This window comes from Choristoneura fumiferana, chromosome 15 (genome assembly GCF_025370935.1).
Source record: "Choristoneura fumiferana chromosome 15, NRCan_CFum_1, whole genome shotgun sequence".
Lineage (NCBI taxonomy): Eukaryota > Metazoa > Arthropoda > Insecta > Lepidoptera > Tortricidae > Choristoneura > Choristoneura fumiferana.
This window is the reverse complement of record NC_133486.1, coordinates 15,814,657-15,833,887: the sequence shown is the minus strand read 5'-3', so window position 1 is coordinate 15,833,887 and position 19,231 is coordinate 15,814,657. Positions and strand designations below refer to the sequence as shown.

Sequence of the window (19,231 nt, the reverse complement as noted above, 5' to 3'; positions counted from 1 at the left end):
TCATATGGAAAAGAATGGGTATGCAAAGTAGGTACACAAATTTCCTCGTAAATAACCTGACGTGAAACAAAATTGGAAAATTAAACGAATAACTTAAAAATCATCAATATCCGTTGAAAAGCAAGGTTGATAGGTACTAGCGAATGAAGTTTATATCTATCTCTTTCGTCGCATGTTATGTAAATTATAGTACCTACACACTATACATGTCTGATCTAAATATTAAAAAAATGTTTGTATATTCCATAATGCACGGGCTAGCATAATTGATATTTTACAGTGCTTCTTTTGTTCTTACTAGTTAGCCGAAAATCAATACCAATAAACAATTTTAACTTTTTAAACATGAAGAGGATAAGTAATTGATTCAAGCTTTACTTTGGTCCATGCTGGTACTTTAGGCCATACCTATTGCCTAACATTTCTGACGCTCGCGATCGCAATCAAATGACAGATTTTGCATACAAGAACTGTCATTTGAATGCGATCGCGCCCCTTGTTGCATTCTTGCTTTGCTTGTGGTAGCGCAGTAATAAGTTATTTAAGTTTATAGCTCATCCAGAATGTTGCGGCGTAACTCTCATGATAACTGATCCACAAGGTAAACTTTGTTTGTTTGTGTGTTATTTTTAAAAGTATTTTCTGTAGGCGCGCTGTTTTTTTATTACTGATAGATTACACTATCTTAGAATATAGGCTACTATAGGCAAAATAATAGTAGGATATATTTTTATCTATAGTTAGCCTATATTAGTAGTCTAATTTTTATTTTGGAATGGGTTGATCTCATCATGAGATAAAACCTTTCCAAAATAAATTCAATCGTAGGAGTACGATTTTCAGAGTTAGGTAATTATTATTTTTATCTATATATTTGTAATTTACTTTTTTTTGATAGATTTAATAGCTAAGAGAATTATAATATTTTTCCTGGATAATTTCTTGCAGAGCATTGTTCTTACCAATGATGGTCTTTGTAAAGAGATAGAAGAGCACTTTGTGGCCTATTTACTTAATTAACGTTTTGGTATTGATTTGGGCAAAGTCAGAACGCAAACGAAGTCGGACGCGGCAACTGCTAGATTGTTATATCTTAAGATTCCAATAATCCTAAAGCTTAAACACGAAACGGCTTAATTATTCTCATCCTAATTTAAGATTATCTGAATCTGATTGCCGATTGTCGAAAACTGAGGGAATTACGCCGCAGTCGTTTCCACTGATTCTCATTCTGACTGTTTCCCCGCTGAATGCGGTCCGATTTCCAAGTTTTAATTGCGAACTCTTAATGAGGTAGACAACAAGCTTAAAATAGGCCATGTCGCCAATCCCCAACTTTTGGGCTAGTGTTTATTTTAATCTCTTGTTTCAATACACGCTTGTGTGTGTCGTAGGAAATGGCCAAAACAGAGATTTAAACAAATGAATATGACCAAACCACGGATGTTAAAATGGCGAATCTTTTGTATCATTTGCCTAAAAAATCTGTTAGTTGATTAAATTATAAAATCAGCAAAAAAAAGTCATCGAGTTTTTCATTTTATCAGATTTGTTTAGTGATTTGATAAAATCCCTGAAACACGTTAGTGAGTTTAATGTCATAATTATGATAAGAATGCATAAAAAGATAGTATTATTGAATTTAATTTATTGTTTTATTTTTCTTCGCTTGACATTGGCCGTATATTTGCAGGTAGTATATGTATAAAAAGCAATTTAACGAGTTGTCAAATACGGAATCCATCAACAATAAAAAAAAATGCCAGACAGACAAGAAAAACACGCAAGGGCACAATACAGTCTGCATCGTATGCAGCTGGATCAAGGCATAGCGTTTTGAATTCATAAGTCTGCACTGGCAGTCAACACTCGATGAACAAAAGCGGCACCGCGCCGTGCAAACAGCCGCGTTTGTTCAAATGTTTGCCTAATTATATCCAGTGGACATGCCTCCAACCTGTACTGCCTCGTTTGAGGGCTATTATGCGTCGTGTTTCAGTGTCTGGCCTTGAAAGTTCACGTAGAAAAATAGTATAATTTATAAGAAAAATAGTTAAAAGACACACAGACACACATAGCGGTCAAACTTATAACACCCCTCTTTTTGCGTCGGGGGTTAAAAAGGTAATTTATAATCAATCCGGAATATTTCAGACAATGTTTGCTTACTTTGACTAAACAAACTTGAGAATGGTTTTACCCCGGATAATTTAATACTTACTCTACACAATACTGTTTAACGATAAACGAATTATTCGCAGACGAATTTGTCGGCAACAGCTATTTTATGAAAAAAAATATTTTTATATATTTCCATTTCTATAAACAATCACACACAGAACCATAAGTTGTTAATCTCCTAAGGTATTGTAACTATTAAGTACTCGTACAATATGCGACTGATAGCTCGAAGGTTAATAAAATTGTTATTGTAAAGGAATGACTGTTAAATATAATGGTATACCTATCGTATAAGCTTTTCGCATAAATAATATGATTTATCTCGACTTTTCGGTCCTATTGCAACACTCGTGGTAACAAATCGAGATGAAAAGTATACTAACACTAGTTATTTGCTCTGCCCAAGACTTGTTTACGAAAAATTCGTGTGCGCGCCCGCGGAAATTATACAATTTTCCAGGATAAAAACTATCCTGTCCTTCTCGGGGTGTCTATAATTATATCTCTACATATAGCAGATTTCAACTCGATCGGTTGAGAGCGAAAGCATAATAATCGAACGAACTTACTCACGTTTGCATTTTTAATATTAGTTAATAAATTAATCTTTGTACAATGTACCCTGATTTTAAATAAAAATGTCCTAGAAATGTTTAACTAAGTTGTATCTAACAGAAATAAAAAAACGCTCAGTTTAAATCGAGTTTAATCTGATTTTAATTTATTTTGGCGTATCGTACGCACAATGTATACTAATTATGTAATTATTTGAAATGAAATGAATAAAAATACTACTAAAATAACTAAAACAAAAGCTAATAGGTAATATCCAGCATGTAATGCGCGATCCAGCTCAATTTCATGGCTCGATTCTTCATAAAATCTGTTCCTTTGTGTCTTATAACATATTCGATCCAAAACATTGCAGTATCAAGAGCGGACATCGGTCGGTCCTGGAACCTTCGAGATCTCTTTGGCTTTTTTTTATTAACCATATAAGATTCATCTTCGAAAATCATTCAAACAGCATTTTCTAGATTGTCGTATTGATATCGTGGTGCTTTAGAACGCGGCCCATACCCGCTTCTTGAATTTCTAAAACGTTGTTTGTTATATATGCCTTTAGAAAGTAATTTCTGCTAACAATTTTAAAAATTAAAACTGACCTGAAGCTTTTTTTTGAAGAATTTTTTCCCGTGCAACAATATATATTTTTGTTGATTTTAAGGAGGAGAAACCCGAATTTTTTTAAACTTGAGAAAGAAAATATTGCAAAATTTTCTAAATCGTCCTCGTCTAATAATATATGTAATCTTATTATGATCACACAAAATTTACTACCTGGTTCATTAAGAAACTTTTCGTTTTATTTCAAAACTCTTATCTCAAATTAACGATCTTGGTAATTAATTCTTCAAATTCAGACCGCAAAGTGGTTAGAGAACCTGACTACGAAGCTTGAGGTCCCGGGTTCGATCCCCGGCCGGGGCAGATATTTTTATGAATAATACGAATGTTTTGTTCTCGGGTATTGGATGTTTAATATGTATTTATCTATATAAGCATTGTTATTTGCCTAGTACCCATAATACAAGCATATTATTGCTTATTTTGGACCTAGGTCAATTGGTGTTAAGTGTTCTGTGATATTTTTTTTATTTTAAAGACATTCCTTGAATGGAAATTCACTTACCTGAAATATCCCAAATTTTCTTAGTAAGTAAGGGTAAGACAGCCGGTGAAATTACTGGCACTTAAGGTATCCCATCTTAGGCCCCTAGGTTGGCAACGCATCTGCAATGCCTCTGTTGTTGCAGATGTTTATGGGCGGTGGTGATCTCTTACCATCAGGAGACCCACTTGCTCGTTTGCCATTCAGTCGAATAAAAAAAAACATGTAAAACAATGCTCTAGTTTACATTTTCTCACATAGCAAAAACTTGTTCGTGGAAAAGTTGGCGTCTACGAATACGTTGCGATGTAATAGACATCGTCTGAAATAACCGATTCTATAAATTCTTGGACTGATAGGACGTGATACTATCCTATCCGATTCTGATCTCCACCTGAACGGAGTCACAGACAGAATAAAATCTTATTAAAAACTATGTGAGTTTACCAGCTCTTCACATATAATTAATAAAACTGTAAAAACAAAAGTAAAACATTTTATTCGTAAATACCTAATCGCCACTCTTAAGAAACATTACACCTACTAGTTTTCCTTTCCTGGCTTAAGTAGGAGACTAGGACGTAGCAAATAATTGGAATAAATTGAAATACTTTAATTGACTGACTTAACATTCTATTAATAACTTCTATGAACCTAGTTTAAATAAATATTATTTAATTTTTATCATTGGATGTCTTAAATGTATTTAATATGTATTTAGCTATATAATATGTTTATCCTTGCATTAAAATGCCCATTGTTCCTTATAACATATTCGATCCAATACATAGCAGTGTCAAGCGCAGTCATCGGTCTGTCTTGAAATCTTTTAGACATCTCTTTAGCTTTAACTCTGTATAAATCATTTTCTAAAACAGTACGAAGAATGTTCTCGAATTTCTCTTCATTTATGTCGTGGTATCTAAGAATTTCGCCCATGCCAGCATGTTGGGCTTGTAGAAGATTGTTGTATTGGTCGCAGTATATTGGGACACCAACGATGGGGACACCGTGGAACACTGCTTCTTGGGTCCCGATAAGACCACCGTGTGATATAAACACTTTGACGTTTGGATGCGCTGCAAAGGAACAATAAAATTGAATAAGAATGAGGATCATGAACGCAAATCGCTTTGTACTCTAAGATCACACCGGCACGGACACAATTACGTTTGTACGACAGACTAACAACCCACATTATCATGGGTTGGCATGACGAAACGCAGACCTAACTGTCTTGCATGCGTGGTCACGGAATAAGTCCCAAGTTAAATAATTGATTTTAGGACATGGATATAAACTTCCGCAAAGTAACGTCTAATTCAATTAAGGCTAAAGGTCGCAAACAGGTTCAGGTCCATGTTTTTCTTAACTATTTAACAGTATAAGTACCTTAATTATAGCGACGAGGCTTTAAAATTTGGCTAATTGTTTTAGGAGATCTTGTACAATTAACAGGAGTGAGAATTCTTGTAGTTCAACTTTTTTATATACAATCAGAAATAACTTACCCAAAATCTCCTTTTGCGGCAGCCATTTTCTTATAATTAAATTATCAGGCTTTCCATCCAAGTTCTCTTCTTCCCATTTCCATAATACTGTATACTTAAGTTTCTTAAAAACGTTAAGGAACGCATTCTTTTTATCTAGCGGTAGTTCACTGCTGTGAACGTTAGACCCAAAACTCATGTAAACGACTCCATTTTTCGATTTATTCAAAATGTTGTATAAATCCTGTAAAAAAAAGGAAAAAAATCAAATTTACGGTATTAAATAAATTCTATCTGAGGACTTTCATGAATTGAACATTGATGATGATGATTTTAAAGTTCATGTATTTATAGCCAAAGTAAGCCAGCCTACTCAGTGTAAACTATCACAGCACTTGACAGTTCATGTGGCATTTACTATACTTTGTAAAAATCCTAGGTACGGCAAGTCATAGAATACAACAATCAAGAATAAAAAACAAAAAGATACCTACGAAAAAAGGGAAAATGGATCTCGTATTTCTATACTCGTACTCTAATTATACTTTAATGATTTGATTAGTTATACAAGTTACTATAGACAACATACCTCAGGAATTTTGTCAAATTTATGGTTTAAATGTAGTCCACCGACTTCTATCAAATTAGGTAGATACGCTGCAGGAGTGTCAAAACTGAAGTGACCATTCATAAGGAACAACGACGCATTTCTCTGCATTTCTTCCAGACTGGGGATCGGCTCAGGCAAATTCGGAATATACTTCTTAGCTAATGCCATTTGTTTGTCTAAATACCAGAATTTCCACCAAAAATATTCGTAAACAGCAAAATAAAAGTTTCTGAACCGTCCCATGAAACTGCTTGGGTCATTAATTACTATGAATTCAGATATAACTGTAGCCAACTGCAGTGGATTTCTCATGACAATATTGTTCCTCATGCAGTTACCAAAGGTGGTAACTAAAACCAATGGAGTATCGTATTTATACGCTAGAAGGTACAAAGCTTCTTGAAAGAAGTTTTCGCTGATAACTAAATCAAATGTGTTGTCTTTCTTCAGGAAATCTTGGACCATTTTGGACTCAAGGGCGACTTTAGTGGATGCTAGGCCACCACCCCATAGAATTTTTGCATGGAACTTCTCTTCTGATATGTCGACCATTGTAAAAACATTCGGCCGTCCTCCTTCTGAAATGACACAAAATTACTTTATTTGACTAACACGAGACTTGACTCTCGAAGACTAAAAATGAATTACAATCTTTACAGCTACTCCGCTATTAGGTACACGTGTAAAAAAGCTACGTCTATGTGTACTACACATTGTGTTTACATGTACATCTAAACATAACTAGGTACACACAGATTGCATGTACACGTGTTGCAAGGCAGATGATTGGACGTCCGAAAAATAACTACATGTTCTGGATCAATGCGTGGTTCTTTTATTTAAAGTAAACTGCTCGTTTGTGTGTATTAATAAACAGGAAAGATAACGAAGAACGTTTCGCTTAATATTTCTTTTGAGGTTATACAGCTGTATAGTTGTAACGATATGTAGTTATCGTTCTCCATTTTTTTCACCCCTGACGCAAAAAGAGGGGTGTTATTATAAGTTTGACCGCTATGTATGTCTGTCTGGGGCACCGTAGCTCTTAAACGGGTGGACCGATTTGAATGCGGTTTTTTTAATTTGAAATCAGGTTTTTTAGCAATGGTTCTTAGACTTGTTTCATCAAATTCGGTTAAGCCTTTTTTGAGATATTGAACTTTGAAGTGACAAAGTCGGGGGTTTTCCAACTTTTTGATCCAATTCGCCCCAAAGTTTAGTTTGATAGTGTAACAAAAATACACATACACAGACAAACAAGATACGCTCACAAATTTTCATATTTATACTATTACTAGAAGATAATATTATTATTACTAATCGTTTATTTCATAATGACACATAAATTGTTACAAAATGAATTGCACTGCTAAACTGCGTAGCAGTTTATTTTCCTCATATTTGCCTTACTACTGGCCACGCCTCCCCACTCACAACTAGACGAAATGTTTTGACGTTTACCTTGGTTCAACGTTCAACTCTGATGTACATTACCTAGACTAATAATTAATAACCTAACCAACAGAAAGTTGGAAAACCTCCGACTTTGTTACTGCAATGTTCAATATCTCAATAACGGCTAAACCGATTTTGATGAAACATATCTAGAACCATCGCTAGAAAACCTGATTTGAAAAAAAAACCGCATTCGAATCGGTCCACCCGCCGCGTTTAATCTGTCATCTCCCAGGATAACAGGATCAAAGGAATTTGGGCACAAATTTGTGCCTCTGGGAGAGGACAGGTTAAGAGCTACGGTGCCACAGACAGACACACAGATACACATAGCGGTCAAACTTATAACACCCCTCTTTTTGCGTCGGGGGTTAAAAAATTATGTAAAAGCACATTTTTTCACCTTCATCATCATCATAATTATCTACGGCCTTATAATTATGTCCCTATGCACAGGTATCCTCAGATTAAAATGGCTTGCGCATGATCTGGGGCTTGGGTGTGATAGCCCATTGCGGATTGAGTACTTTACACACCAATGAATTGCTTCGCAGGTATATTCCTACAGGTTTTCGCTCGATATTTTTTATGAACTAAAAAATTAATACATTGTAAAAAAACATTGTAAAAGTCATTGTATTGTCAGTTCAGTGTGAAAATCATAGTTTTTGTAGTTCATTGATTAGGACCTCCGCAAAGTGACGCCTGATTCAATAAACCACGATAATTTCCGAAAAGATTTTTTGCAAATTTGTAATGTAATTTTGTACCTACATATTTTATTCTGAAAAACTCAGAGGTGTTAATACGGGTTCAACGCCACGACCCTTTGACACCACAGATCACGGCTACCACGGCTTTTTTATGGTTCCGTAGTCCTACAAGGAACCCTTACCTATAGTTTCGCCATGTCTGTCTATCCATCCGTTTGCGGCTTAACTTAGAGACTGTTAGTGCTAGAAAGCTGTAATTTTGCTTGAACATTTATGTTAACCACGCCGACAAAGTGGGAGAAAACATAAAGAAAAAGAATTTTTTCGTAGATACCTACGTAAAGCGGGAATGATTTTTTTCCCCGTAGTGTGGGAAATTCTTTGAAATTCTTTAGTTAGCTGAGGCCACTTTTCGATTCAGAAATCCATTTGCTAAATATTAGGCTTTAATTTGTTTTGCTCAAAATGCCCCGTTAAATATTCTCATCATGTTTTTGTGTATTATTACGTCATATAATAAGTGTAATTGACAAGCTAAATAAAAAAAAACGGTATTACTTAGTAACAATATAACATTCAGTAAAGTATTTGTCTTCTAATCACTGGTTGCGTATGTACAGCATTGTCATAATAATCATTCTATTTAATAATTTAATAATAGATTATTGACGCTGCAACTAATATGGTAATAAGCTGATATGCGTTGTATGAAATCATGACTGTCTAGTTTCTGTATACAGCCTGTATTTGGAATATGTTTAAACCAAGTACTTTAAAACACAAAACACACATACAGAAGAAGAAGAAGATGAAGAAGAAGATTGATTTATTTGCCAACATGAACAACACAGGATAGGCACACAGAATACAAATAAACAATAAACTAATATAGAATGTGTTTGCCAGTCCCTTGCACTGTGTGGCAAAAGGAACAGGCTCAGCTTATGCTGCGCTTGCTCAGAAGCTGCCAGCGCTGGTTTTCAGCCTGCCCGGCCCATTGACTCAGTCCGGCAGGACGGCAGGACGGCAGCGGGTCGGGTCGGGAGTGCGGCGGGCCTATTTACGTGGCTGTAAATTATAAACAACATCACACCGATGACGGCCCGCTTAACTTTCGACCCGACCCGCTATTGACCCGCTGCCGTCCTGTGTATGTTTTGCGCTTAAAAAAATAGCGATTTCTTATCAGCTTATCATCAATTTTTAATCATTAGAGGACGATTTTGCTTGTGTAGTGGGTTTCACCGTTATTCGGTAAAAACATGACAGCGCGAATCTTCGCTACGTTTATTTAACATTTGAACAATGTTTATCGATGAGTAATAATCTAATGGAATCTTGATCAGTCATGACAGCAATAAATACTTAATGCTAACCACTGTTTTATTAATTCTATCTTTTTCAAAGCGCTAATTTTATCAAAAGGTAACTTAATTTTATCGAGATGTCATTTGTGAAAATTTGTAGCGAACTCTTTTTGGTATCAAAATAGGTAGGTACCTATGCCTCAATATTGGCAGAATGACCACAAGTTTGTAAAGTATTTGTTTTGATTTATGTTATGTACAAAAATTATATTTAAAGTTAGTTTTTAAAATATTTTTGCTTTTAGTTTATTTTCATCGTTTTAGTTAAATATACATAATTTGTCCTATCTCATACATAAACGTTTATGCAACGTTATGAAAATAAATGAACTATTTTTGTACTATTGTGTAAATTGAACTTGTGTCGATTATTATTACTATTATTAGATTCTTTTATTGAAATAAATTAATTAAAAAAATCAATTGTTATACTATTATTTCATGTCCATAGTTGTTTATCAAGTCCATTAATTTAGTTTTTATCTTTGGAAAATCTAAAAGATTTATAACATGACATGAAACTCTCATTGCGTGTAGGTAAATATCTTAATGATCTTAACACATTGTTTGCTGTAAGTACACAACGGGTTGAATTATATTAATGATTTTGCCTTTTTTCTTTATTAGGGTTCCGTATCTTCAACAAGAGCATCTTTTTTGGTAGGTATTAAAGCTGCATGTCGAGATAAACTTGATTTAAGACGTGAGTTATCCGTTACAATATCGTCTAATATAGGTATTAAAGGTGGTTTAATATTCACAGACAAAGATATCATTTTCACACTGTAATACTTACTTTAAAGTGCGACTGTAGTGTGTAGGTAGTGTGTATCTGTGTAGGCATATTATTATTTGACTATTCCCATTGTTAAATCTTTTTCTTATTCTTTTTATACAGTAGGTCAGTCGTAACGTCTAAAAAGACAAGATGCCAGAAATATAATAATGTATTTAAATGATTTGAATGTAAAAGTACTTATGTATACTTAGATATTAAATTGATAAAAATAAGCCGTAACAAAGTGACGTGTAATCAATGCAAAGTGAAGTAAAAATACACCTTACACAATAGTGCTGTAATAAAAAAAATCGAAACTAAAAACTTAGCGAATGTCAAGTCCTACCCCTTACTTATAAACGCTTGTTAATTTTAGAAATATTATAATTTAATATAACGATTCCTTTATATCTGCCACTTTGACGTTTGTCTTTGTCATAAGAATGTAAATTTACAATGGGGGTACTTACGAGACCCTGCCCCGCACCATACAGCGCAGTTACCCTTTGTAAAGAATCGAGTTACCAAACTTTAATGTTATTTTCGTTATAACACAAAATCATCAAAAAAAACATCAAATAGGTAAGTACCTGAAATATCCCAAATTTTCTTGTCATCAGCTATAACCTGATGATATGATGGCGGGTGTTCGGTCTCCTTGAACGCAGTGATGGCCGTGACATTGTGACCTCTTCGAGCCAATTCCAAACCAATAGGCCTCAACAGGATATAATGCGATTTTGAAGTAAAAGGAATCACGTAAAGGATGTTCGCGCACTGGCAGCTACACACTACGCTTAAGAAGAGCAGCAAAAAATGTAAACCGTCCTGAAATTATAAAGAAATTACAACTTTAAATTGGGAATGCTTTAAGAATGTGTAGACTAGAATATTGTATTGTGCGGCCAGTCCGCAATCAACTAATAATTAAAAAAAAAGACTCAACTCACGATTATAAGCAAGTCATTTTTTTAATAATAATAATGACTGACGAGTGCTTCAGTAATACAATCAATAGTTTTTCTTACTAACAATAACATTTTCACAGATTATCCATAGAAAATGCGTGATAGATAAAGAGAAAATCCATAGATTGTTTATTAGACTGGTCGTTAGTGATTAAAAAAAAACTGTTATTAATGTTATCTACTTTATATTAATAAAGAACACGAACAACAATAATTGTATAACAACAGAAAGGGTTTCTAAAGCTCGAATACTTACCATTTTTGCGCTTTTATTTTAAGGTTACATTGATGTGTATTGGCTAAGAAGTCTATTCTTTGACGTCTCAACTCGTACTGAATGAACGCCATCATTTATACACATCTCGTTTCTCGATTATTGTTCTCGTATCTCGATTATTGAGTTAGAGGTCAAGTGTAACGTATTTCCGCCGTGTCGGGTTCCTGTTAATAATACTTGTCATTAGGGATAAATTTTTGATTGAAGAAAATTTTTCACATTCTTCACAATTTTTTTTTAATGACTTCAAATAACTTATTTTATTAGTGTTGTCAATTAATTGGACTTGACTAGGTTGTCTTTCGTTTTCTATAATTGATATTATTTGGGACTAACTCGTGGATAAACTAAACCAGAATGCAAGTTTTTTTTTACTTCTTTGCATACGAGAGACTTAAAGTTTGTCGGGTATTCATAAATTCAATTGCATAGGTAATTTAATGTAGCTTTATTGATTAACGAATACGAGGGAGTTTGATTGATTAACAAATCAATCAGTCGAATAAGTCCTAAAACGTAACCCTAAACCAAACGAAACACTTTTGAATACCTAGATGTTCACAAAAAAACATTAGTGGGTAGCATAACAAAATAATGCAAATAATGGCAAAATACCTTGTTACTAAAGCTTCATTGTCCGTTTGTCTGTCACACGATTTTCTCTTTTTGAACTCTGATAGTGTATAAAAATTTGCGCGACATTGGAAATTTGACAGAACGTGAATTAACGTGTGTGGCCACTGCCCGTAAGATTAAAAATAAAAAACCGGCTAAGAGCGTGTCGGATACGCCCAAGATAGGGTTCCGTAGCCGTTACGATAAAATTAAGTAATACTTTTATTTAATTTTGTATTTTCTTCGGAAACTTCTAAGTTTAGGTACATTTTATCCCTTAGGCTGCTATCAATCTATCTAATACCTTTAAACGACCAATTCTTGTATATATAATCAGAATCTCGGAAAGTGCTTCAACGATTTCGATGAAAGTTGGTATGTGGGGGTTTTCGGGGATGACAAATCGATCTAGCTTGATCTTATCTCTGGGAAAAAGCTTATTGTCGAGTTTTAGACCGAGCAAAGCTCGTTCGCCCAGGTACTTTACTCTTAAAATACTAATAATTCTCAAGCAAACTTAGCCGTTATAATTTTCCTTGCAAGTTCGTTATACTATAACATAAAATTTTCCTGTTATGTTTCACTTCTGGTGGTATGTTTCACCAGAAGTGAAAAATAACAGGAAGTTTTTTTGTTTTTCTCGATTCGAAAAGTTCCGTCAGGATTATATACGATTATCTATGTTGTACGTATATAAGTACACAATATAGTGTTTATATTATATATAGTTATATTATCAATGTATTTCAACCCAAACTCAACTCTCGTGTAAACGGGGCCAATATATGTAGATATGTACTTATATACATAGGTGTCGGTTACGGTAACGGTGAAGTTTTCACTTCAAAAAAGTGAAAAGTCTAATTTAGTCGTTAGAGAACCTGGCTACAGCTTGAGACTATTCTAGCTTGAAGTCTCGGTAATCGCGCCGGGCAGAAAATTATGAATGAATAATACGATTTTTTTTTCTCGAGTCTTCGATACTGAATAAGGCGTATTTAAGTCAATTACATACATACATCAATTTATTCAAGTATGTATAGATGTTTAACCGTTGCTTACTGTTGCTTAGTAGGTACCCGTAACCACAGGGCGGCCACGCCGTATAAAATACGCGTTCTTGAATCTACATAGCCACGACGATGTCTGTACACGCGTCGATGTGTGCGTAAGCTGCACAGGGCTGACTATTGCAAAACCGTATAGTACTATGTGCTACCAATGACATTTAAAGGTACTCATATGTAGGTATGGCTTAGATATGTGCAAATAAATGTAATCGTTAATCTTACCTATTTCGAGGGTATTCTGGCAAAACAGAATAAGTGCAATTTTTTTAAAGTTACATAGGCATACTCAATGTTTTCTGCTTTATTTATCTAGCAAAACCGTATAAAAAATAAATATTGTGCACTTATCCGGTTCTGCCAGAATATCCTCGATTTATTTAAACCTACTTAAAATGTGTCTGTTTGCGTATTTTAAGCAATATTATTTTCAGTTACGATATTACGTCTACAAACTTAAAAGAATCATTCGGTAGGTAGTTATTTCATGTAAGTATTAATCGCGTTAATTTCAGAAATCACTATTTATTTAGAAAAAGGAAGTAGGTAGGGTACCGTTACGATTTTGCAAAATGATTGCTCCCGAACTTAGTGCCGTGCGGCCGACGTACATCGCGTCGCGCACCCGACTGCTTTCCTGCGGTTTTCCTGCAATCTGCGCTTGAGGGGTGGGGTAACTCTAACCGGTGCGGGGCGGAGCGTGGCCATTCTGTACGTTAGTACTATTATATATTCTGTGCCCGTAACACAAGGTTTACTTACTTCGAGAGAATGTCAATTGGTCTCGATTATCCCGTGTGTTTGAGAAACCTGCTTTTTGAGTTCTTGATCGTAATGACAAGTTATACAATGATACGGAACTCTTCGTGTACCTACACTCGCACGAGGCCAGTTTTTGCACAACTTTTTTTTAAGTTTGTTTTGTATTTGTTGAAAGGCAAGGGGAGTAACTATTTTTCCAAAGCACTCTTCTTGAACAAGAACAAGGCGAAGGGTCACCGACATAGCCAAGCGAATTACCTCGTTGAAGTGGCAATGGGCAGGTCATATAGCACGGAGAAAAGACCGAAATGTTCTCGAGTGGAGACCACGGATCGGCAAGCGCAGCGTAAGACGTCCACAACCGCTTGGAAATCTATAGGAGAGGCCTATGTCTAACAGTGGACGTCCTCCGGCTAAGATGATGATGATGATGACGATGAGTCTTCATGAAATTTCAGTACTGATTCTCAACCGTCGACATGATCAATCCATCAAGCAAGAGCTAAACTTAATATCAGGCGCTTATTGTAGGCGCACCAACAATATATTAATACCTACCAATCAGTAAAATGCATAGTGACTTTGATTTAACAGGTCAGTATCCGTAGAATTATATCGAAAAATCAACATTACTCTGTTTCAGTTTTCTAATATTTAGAATCTGAAATTTAAAATAATTCATCTGATTGTAAATGAGCGCCTGGCTTAGCTCCGCTTCTCTTAGTTGCTGTGAAATACTCACAAGTAACGAAATTAAAATTAGGCACTTGAGTGAGAGTCTTCTATCATCGTAAACCTGTCTGGAAGATTAAACCTCTTGTTATTTTTCTCTACCCCTGTACTTTAATTCGCGAATTATAAATTGACAAACAAAATCACAAAGTTCCCCGTTATAGTGCTGAATCAAAATTCAATACTGCCTCCTGTATGGTACTGATGACTGGCTACTGTATTGTATTTGTATCAAAAAAAAAACATTGAAGTTCTGTACAAATTTTTAGTTTCTGACGCTAATATACACATTTGTTTTCATTATTTGCTGTTATAGCTATAGTTAATTATACATCGTCATCATCAGCCGGAAGACGTCCACTGCTGAACAAAGGCCTCCCCCTTAAAACGCCACCATGAACGACAACTCTTACGATGTCGTCCGTCAGTCCACCTAGTGGGAGGCCTGCCAACGCGACGTCTTCCGGTTTGTGGTCGCCACTCGAGGACTTTTCTCCCCGAACGGTTATCTGTTCTCCGAGCGATGTGGGCCGCCGTTGCCATTTCAACTACAGTTATGGTAAGGTATACATTTATTTTGTGAAATTGTCAAGCCGTGTGACAGAGACAACAGTGGAGCCTTAGTACCTAACAGGCTTACGTTTTTTTGGGTTGAGTCGTCTTAAGGATGTCCTTGCTTTTATTTGATTTTTTAATCTTAATTTATTATGGAACTTTGATCAAAAGGTAATGAACATGTCAGTTCTAAAAGGCCTAAGCTATAAAAACAACACAACAGCCATACGATTTAAATGAGTAACGACTCGTGCCAAGAGGGACATGACTTGTCCTCCAAACCATACCATCGAAACCTCTGCCACAAGAGTGACAAACCTGCGCACGAATTCTCTTACACAGTACTCTGCTTTTATTTACTCACTTGATTTTAGTTTTTACACGAGGTGAAGAGAGTTCCGTTGATACCCCTTCATGTACTACGAAATAACTCCTAAACTATAAAATTAAACATATCGTAGGTCGATTTAACTTTGATTAGTATTATTAACCTCCAACTTCTTAAGCAAGTATTACTAACATATAGGTACTTATAGGCTTCGAGCATTTACTATTTAAGTGTGAACTCGAAGTGAGAAGTGTCCAAATTTACCGCTTAGATCTCGGTTTGTTACCACAAGTTTGAGATGGGACTCGGCTAACTTGAGCTAAGTTATAAACTCAGTTGGAGGTACGTAGCCGGGTAGGTGCCATCTTATTCAATGGGCTAAAACCATTTCTGTAGCTATTTTGTTTATACTCAGTTAACTTCGACTTACCTCAAATAGCAATAATTTTTTTCGAAAATACAAACTGAAACACAAATGCACAGAAAAAGCAGAAAAAGAAAAAAAAGGAAAAAAAAGAAAAAAAAATTGAAGAAAAAATTTTGAAGTTGAAATGTAAAATACAAAATACTTACTCCAAAAACCAATCTTAATATTTTTTTCCACCAAATGTGAATGAATTATTTAATACCAAATGTAAATTTTATTTATTAACCACTTGGAAAGTCGATTTTGCCAAATTAAAGTTGATTACGAGTATTGACTTTATATCTATGTAATGACGTTCGATTTGAAAAGCTGGAAGAAAAAGAGTTTATAACGAATTTCTCTGTGAAATGAACTTTGTGATTGTTTTGTCATTATAGAGACTTCTTGCAGTCTGTTTGCAGACTCCTCGCGAGGCTACAACTAAAATAAAATTACATCGGCCCCGAAATCTCGGAGAAATCGGTCACCACATGGACTTAATGTCATCTGAGAAAGTTGTAAATTATGTTGAATTGTAGCACTTGTATTTTTTTGTGCATGGCATTGGTCTTATTGTCATAACCAAATGACCTTAAAACAGCCAGACATCAGCCCCAAAAACACCAGACGCCTCATGCTTATTGTTCTCTTTTATTTCATCATGTTTGATTAATTCTCTTAGAAATTTCAAGTACGAGCCAAGGTCTGCACTATATTTTCTACTTTAAATGAATCATCACCACTTGTATAAATAATAAAACATCATGCTTTAGTGCGTATTAACACGTTATGTTTATTGATACATTTTATTACAAAATCCTAGATTATTTATAACTAAACATCGACTTCATTGTAGAAGCCAAAATTTGTTACGTGAAAATATTTCTATACACAAGTCAACAAAGTTATACACCTGTTATAAAAATGAAATTTCAAAATTCCATTCTAAGAAAGGATTTTGGCTAGGTGGGTATGAGTAACAAGTAATATTGAAAAATTAACACTTGCTGATACATATTATTGTAATTACCTCCTAACACCACCGGACGGATATAATTATCTCAGTTACTTTTTCAATTAGTTAGGTACTTGGAAGTTACAAAAGCCCGCTGCATTTCACCGGGAAACTAAAAACTAAATCTACTTTACAATATTAAAAATTCGTTACATCTGGACGGAATTAGACGACGTTTTAAAGTAATAACATTAGTAAAGCTATATGACTTTTTACACGACACAGCTTACGCAAAGTTAACAATTTAATATTATGCAGTTAACTTTATGTAGATTAGAACTTAAAAAAGCGTTTATAGTCTCAGTCTGCATATGACTCTTGAATTCGTATATATAAAATGGCATGCATGAATGTTTCGAAAGGGCTACTAATAATCTCTAATCTTTTCCATTACTCTGTAGTTACTTCTTCTCCGCTCGGTCGTATAACCGTTCTTTTGTTCATATCCGATCGGAGAGGAACGTATGCCATTTTCGATATACTTGACGTTCGACGAAGGCTCGCCTTTGTAGCCGCGGCTCTTAGTTACCGAGTTCACTTCCCGTGATTCGATAATCTCTTTGGACCGTCCGTCTCTTGAAGGCACGATTTTCTTACTTACAGTCTCTATTGTGTCTGTGACACTAGGTCGTTCAGGATCGCCAGACCGCGTCGTATACCTGTATGTTTCTGAGTAATTGTCGCTGCTGTTGCTGCCTCTACGAATAGCTGGCGATTTTAAACGAGTTTCCAAACGTGAGACGAAAGGGCTTGTCTCTCGAGCTAATGAGTCTGAGTTCGTTTTATAAAGAGGTATTTTACGTTCTTCAGATATCCGTTCTTTGTAGTGCGGTGATGGAGTATATCGAGAAGACAATCTGCTGCCATCGGATTCATCTTCAGCGTGCAGCGTTTGGTACAGGTCCGGAGCTCTTTCGCGAAGGCCTTTTAGGAATATTTTCTTTTTATCGGTTTCATCGTATGACTTGTTGTAACCATTAGTGTGTCCATTCGCCACTGGCGTAGTTTTACCGTAGCGAGCCCCGAATAAGCCATCACGTCTACGTTCAGTTTCTCGGGATACCGCATCAGCGAGATCTCGTTGACTCCTGTTAATAATTGACACAATACCCGGACTTTTCAGCTGTTCGGGCGTTTCATCCAGTCGGCTTAGGTGTGGGTTTGATTTATACATGGTAGAGTAGTTTCGGCTCATTCCTGATACGTAGCGAGGGTGTGTCTCCTGTTCAGGAGCGCCCATAGCAAAACTCTTGCTCCGATTTAGAGCTTTGTATGTCCGCGCTGGTTTGGCCGGTCCCGGTGGGTACCCGTTGATTTTTCCATCCGGTGAGGTTGTTACGTTGGAGACGTTTACTGCACTGTTAGACCGTTTACTAGGCGTCAGTCGGTGCCAGTACTTGTTGGAACTGGGCTTTTCAGTTGGTTTCTCTTTGCGCTCGTGTAGTTTGCGCGGAAGCGTCTGCGCGCTGCGTGTGTACTCCTCCTCAGGCTCGCTGTTCGGATTCAATCGACTTGTTGAATGACTGAATCGACCGAGAGTGCTCGAGAAGTGACCCCTGAAAAAAAAGATTGCTCTATAAATCACTTGTTTTTGTGGACATAAACCTTACAAAGGCTAAGCTGATTGTCTACAAGATCTTGGCCCACGTACGATGTTTATTATCTCTCTTGTGTCACAAAAACTCGCATAATAATAATTGGATTTAATGGGGAATCTCCTCCTACACGGCTAACGACCATGCTTTGTTTAGATACCTACTTGGCTTAACACCGGCGTCGTTAAGCGGCGATACCTACGCCCGTATCTGACCCAAAACAATTTACCATGCCGTCACGTACAATACCTTCAACTATACAACTTGATTGCAAATATTAGGACATTAATGTAGGATACGCAAAGCACTATTGTATATATAGCTGAGATAACCAAGTAATAAATACGCATCATGAAATTGAATAGGGCGTAGAATTATGCCGTGATTATGTCTAGCTAATTATTGGGGTCAAGTTATCCGCTGCACGTTTGCAGATACTAATCGCATGTAGTTTGAATAATTGCAGTGCAAACGGTCGCGCAGTAGTAATTTAAGCGATTTACTAAGCTTATTATTAAGCAACATTTATTCTAAGACTAGCTTTATCCGCGGCTTCGCATGAATAATCCATTCGATACCTCCTACGTATACTGGTACAAGTGACAAATTTCTGATTTTTAGTTTTTTGCAATTTTGTGATTAATA

General features: G+C 35.7%; 3 protein-coding genes across 3 annotated transcripts in view; 1 reads left to right on the top strand and 2 right to left on the bottom strand.

The window, feature by feature from the left end:
- Positions 1–19,231, top strand: part of LOC141435915 (uncharacterized) — a 57,454-nt gene that overhangs the window by 9,195 nt on the left and 29,028 nt on the right. The window lies entirely within an intron of this gene.
- On the bottom strand, positions 4,611–11,602 carry LOC141435593 (UDP-glycosyltransferase UGT5-like; the record flags this gene model as incomplete). The annotated part of the gene is given in 5 exon segments (XM_074098317.1): positions 4,611–4,932; positions 5,365–5,587; positions 5,933–6,531; positions 10,857–11,094; positions 11,491–11,602. Coding segments are annotated over 5 exon segments (1,385 nt in total), but the record flags the coding sequence as incomplete, so codon positions are not given.
- The window catches only part of LOC141435916 (uncharacterized), a 31,102-nt gene continuing 28,621 nt past the window's right edge, over positions 16,751–19,231 (bottom strand). The window contains exon 2 of the mRNA XM_074098753.1: positions 16,751–18,596. Coding sequence (XP_073954854.1) covers positions 17,359–18,596 — 1,238 coding nt within the window. The 3' untranslated portion in view covers positions 16,751–17,358. The remainder of the gene's footprint in view (positions 18,597–19,231) is intronic.